This window comes from Brienomyrus brachyistius, chromosome 6 (genome assembly GCF_023856365.1).
Source record: "Brienomyrus brachyistius isolate T26 chromosome 6, BBRACH_0.4, whole genome shotgun sequence".
In the NCBI taxonomy this organism is placed as follows: domain Eukaryota; kingdom Metazoa; phylum Chordata; class Actinopteri; order Osteoglossiformes; family Mormyridae; genus Brienomyrus; species Brienomyrus brachyistius.
Window position 1 is genome coordinate 8,952,634 of NC_064538.1, and position 4,166 is coordinate 8,956,799.

General features: G+C 46.5%; 1 protein-coding gene across 1 annotated transcript; it reads right to left on the reverse strand.

The window, feature by feature from the left end:
- Positions 1 to 1,236: 1,236 nt before the first annotated feature.
- Positions 1,237 to 3,930, reverse strand: sox18 (SRY-box transcription factor 18). The gene is made up of 2 exons (XM_049017952.1): positions 3,306 to 3,930; positions 1,237 to 2,931 (listed from the first exon to the last, which is right to left on the reverse strand). Exons 1-2 carry the CDS (start codon positions 3,658 to 3,660, stop codon positions 1,943 to 1,945), a joined length of 1,344 nt encoding a protein of 447 aa, XP_048873909.1. The 5' UTR covers positions 3,661 to 3,930; the 3' UTR covers positions 1,237 to 1,942.
- Positions 3,931 to 4,166: the final 236 nt, after the last annotated feature.

The following is a 4,166-nucleotide window of genomic DNA, read 5'->3' on the forward strand; positions in this document are numbered from 1 at the left end:
AATTATAATGATAACATTGCTGCTGTAGATTACTGGTAAAACTACCATTACATTCTTTAAGAAAGGATGCCCAAAAAATGCACTAGTATGTAGTGCACCCCCCCCCCCCCCGCCCCCCCGTTAGCTACGAGGTGAGAGTCGACGATTTCCAACTGGAAGAGAAAATTGAACAACCTGCCTTTCTGTCAGGCAATGTTATCTTTTCCACCAAAGGAAAACTCCAGTGATGGACAGAGGTGAGACTCTCAGACAGAAAAAGCCTGTCTTCATATCGACATCCTTCCTGCATAAAAAAAATCAATGACCTCCTGGGGTTTAACAGGATTTTCCTATGTTTTGACATTCCTGCTAATTTTATCGCTAATTAATTGGCTGCATGAAAGTTTATGACTCACACCTGACCCACACTTCCCCACAGTCGCCTAGTTAACGCTCTGTTCAGCAGGAGTTGTAAAATTCTTCTCATAACTTTATACTGTACATGCATGAGGCCAGATCTGTCCCATCCATATTTAGAGGGAAATCCTCCAAATGCAGTCAACTGCCTTTGTTTTTTTGCGTATTTAAATGTGTGAATTCTACTTAAACTGCAACGAAGAATTTAGTCAATACTTAAAGGTTAACCATGTACAGAATGCTGCTGACATCTCATCATGGGCGTCGCCGCCATTAAATCTGAGGGGGACGTGTCTCCCTCGCATTTCATAATTATTCGTTTTATGCCAGTGTCCCCCCCCCCCACCACATTCAAAATGCTTCTGACGCCCTGCATCTCATCTACATCCTGGCCTGACGTCCCCTTTAAATATTACACACCACTGTACCGTTTTTTGTAACTTATTCATGCCAGTAATTAGAACAATGCTTTTTTTTCCTCCTTTCAAAGGATTTGAAATTCTTAAAGAAAATATTCTTTATATAAAAAGAACAGTGGAAGAAGTTGGAGATTTTTTTCCCCTCTATAAAATGTTTTCTTTTTGTCAGTGGTTTGGGAAAAATTGTTCTATGGGCCAAACTCATTTTGTGGTTGATCAAAATCCAAGAAAATGGAATCAGACAGTGGAGTGGATTACAGCTTAAACATCATGCCTATTCCAGAAGACAAAAAACCTGACTTTTTCAGACTTCTCATGATTTCAGTGGCTCTCCTGAAAATACAAGGGTGACAAAGCCTTATAATAACCTACCACAATACTATTCTGAAGTGTATAACTACAGAAATTCACAGAACACACATTGTAGTAAACAATTTTATTTAGTAAAATTACTAAAGGCAGATCTTCACATAAAGACATCTTAAAAAAGACTATTTACAGACAAGGGTCAGAGTTATAATAAACAAATTATTATTGCAAGTTCTTTTATGGCAAGAGACACAATTATGATCAATTCATTATTGTACATGACCTGGAATTTTAATTTAAATTGAAGCTTTGATTGCTGAGTTACTTTGAACTGCACTGTTGTTTCTTTATATATAAAAATTCTTCTAAAACATCCCTAAACAAGAACATAAATTTCATAATCCATTTGGAAAAAGTACAAACAATTTTTTAATGATAAATAAAATTTACATTTCCAAAAATGTTCTATTTTTTGGAGAGAATATTCCTCACGAGGACAAATGATATGAGAATGAATTTAATTTGTAGAATGTACAAGCATATCGAATGTTGGATGAAACCCATGTTTCAGTACTTGAAAGCCCAGTGTTTTAATTAAATTAGAAAGTATTTTTTGCCCTTAAACTTTAACACTTCAAAACTACATTTGGAAACAAAAAAAAAATGAAACCAGAATTAAAAAGATTATGAAGAAGTGTACAAAGGAGGAATTATCCTCACGCTTATTGAAAATATATGAATGAGTCATATCTGCAAATTAGAACGGAGGAATGCATAGGACAGGAAATCTCATTGGTCACGCCTGAGCTCTGCTGGCTTCAGCCAGTGATGCAGGTGCTGTAGTAGACGGCACTGCTGGCGTCCGACAGGGCGGATATCAGGGGGCTGCTCTGCTCACAGGATATGTGTCTGCTGGCCAGCTTAGACACGACGGCGCCGTAGCCCTGCGCCGCTGTCGCCGTACCCTCTGGACGAGTCCGGCTCGTGCTCAGGTACTGCTCAAACTCATTGCAGTCCACTTCCGTCCAGAACTCAGAGGAGGGGCCAAGCTGTTCCACAGAGTCAAGGCCAGGGACAAGGGGCGCAGAGTGAGTGGTGGAGGATTCGGGTGGAGGGGACAGCTGGCCCAGGTGGGACGTGAAGCCGGCCTGCTGGCCCCCTGTGTAGAGTTGGGTGTAGTACACGCTGCTGGCTGACAGAGGAGCCTTGTCGACTTCCAGTAGGCCACTGGGGCCCTGGGAGTACTGACCGTTTGTGGCCCCGAGCACATGACACTTGTCTGGCCGGCGTTCCAGGGCCACCTTCTGGCCCTGCTGAGGATGCCTGTGGGCCTGACTGTGCCCGAGCCCATGTCCCTGGTGGTGATGGTGGTGGTAGTTAATCCACGGTGACAGACTCAGGTCTTCCTGCATGTGCGGAGGAAAGAAGACCGAGTCCCCTCCTTCCTCCAGCACATCTAAGGGTGACATCTCAGGCGTGGGCAGGCCGTAGTTCTCGAAGTCTGGCCCGCTGGGATGCCGGTCATGAAAGTGGCTGAGGGACGGCAGCAAGCGGTGGTGGTGAGCTTGTTGCCCGGGCCGACCGTATCCCTCGGTGACCGCTCTGCCACGCCCGGTGCCGCTGCAGGGCTGGGATAGGCTGTGCAGCAGCAGTCCAGGTTCCATACGCTTGATTTTCTTGGCCTGCTTTTTCCTCCGGGGCCGATATTTGTAGTTGGGGTGGTCCTGAAGGTGCTGGAGCCGCAAGCGTTCCGCTTCCTCCACGAACGGACGCTTCTCCGGGGTGCTCAGGGACTTCCATGACTGGCCTGTGAACCGCAGAAACGGGCTGATTAAAACTGAATCTAAGCAAGGCTACATAGCATCAAGGCTTGCCTTTGGCAGCTCCACAAGACTAAAAACGTGCATTGTAGAGTAGGGATCATCCACAAGAAAAGGTGTAGAGATAAAAATACTCGCATCCCAGAGCAGGTCTGGCTAGGTTTGCACACAAACGCATGCAGTAACTGAGTTAATTTACTGTAAAATTCAGCTTAGAATGAAGATGTCTGATAGCCAGCAAAGGTAAGCAAGGTGATGTCACATTATTGACTAAGCAAAACAAAGCAAAACAAGAGCATAGTTATGTAATTCTTCAAAGTGCACAAGAAGGCAAAGTGATAAGAAGCAGGTCACATCTTACCCAGCATCTTGCTGAGCACGGCATTGTGCAAGTCAGGGTTCTGCAGTGCGAGTCGTTTCCGCTCATCTTTAGCCCAGACCATGAAGGCGTTCATGGGCCTGCGGATGCGGTTCTCCACTCCTGTCTTCCCTTCGGAGATCCCCAGAACCTTAGCTCCCGATTTGGCAGAGTCAGGGCTGGCAGTCCGTTCCTCTGCTCCCAGTCCTGCTCCAACCACTGGTCCCAAGTGTCCGACAAGGGTTCGGTCGAAGCCCAGACCACGGTCAGAACCGGGGCTGGGGGCAGCGACCCATGAACGCTCGCCCCTGGGCTGAGAACTCTCCTCTCTGCAGTAACTAGACTCAGATATATTCATTCCAGCAAGACAGCCTTGTTTTTGTCCAACGTTTTTAGCAGTTGCTGTTGAGTTTGTCTTTCTTTTGTGGGAGGCAAACAACTAAAAAGAAACTGAAGGCAGAGACACAAACAATGCACTTGATGTCGGCACCTTTGAAGAAAGTTGAAGGACCCAGAAATCCAAAACAGCAGCTTTGTTTTTAAAGGGTTCCCGTCAGGAGAAGTGTGTTCCGGGGCCTTTTTAAATTCCCGAGTCCAAAAATTGTGGTGAGGCTTGATAAACCCGTGGTGTAAATATATGAAGCTTGCACCAATCAGGCGCCAGTGAGGAGGGAGTGGTTGCCTTTGGGAAAGCTGGGGGAGGAGCCCCCCCCCCGCCATCACCCCCCGGTCCGACGGAGAGGTGTAATCTGAGAGGGGCATTGTTTCTCTACACCACACCAGCAGCGCAGCCGGGAGCGAAGGAGCGCTCTGGCGGAGGCTTGCTCTGCGCTCGCTGACTTTGTGCCTCTTGCGAAGCAGCAG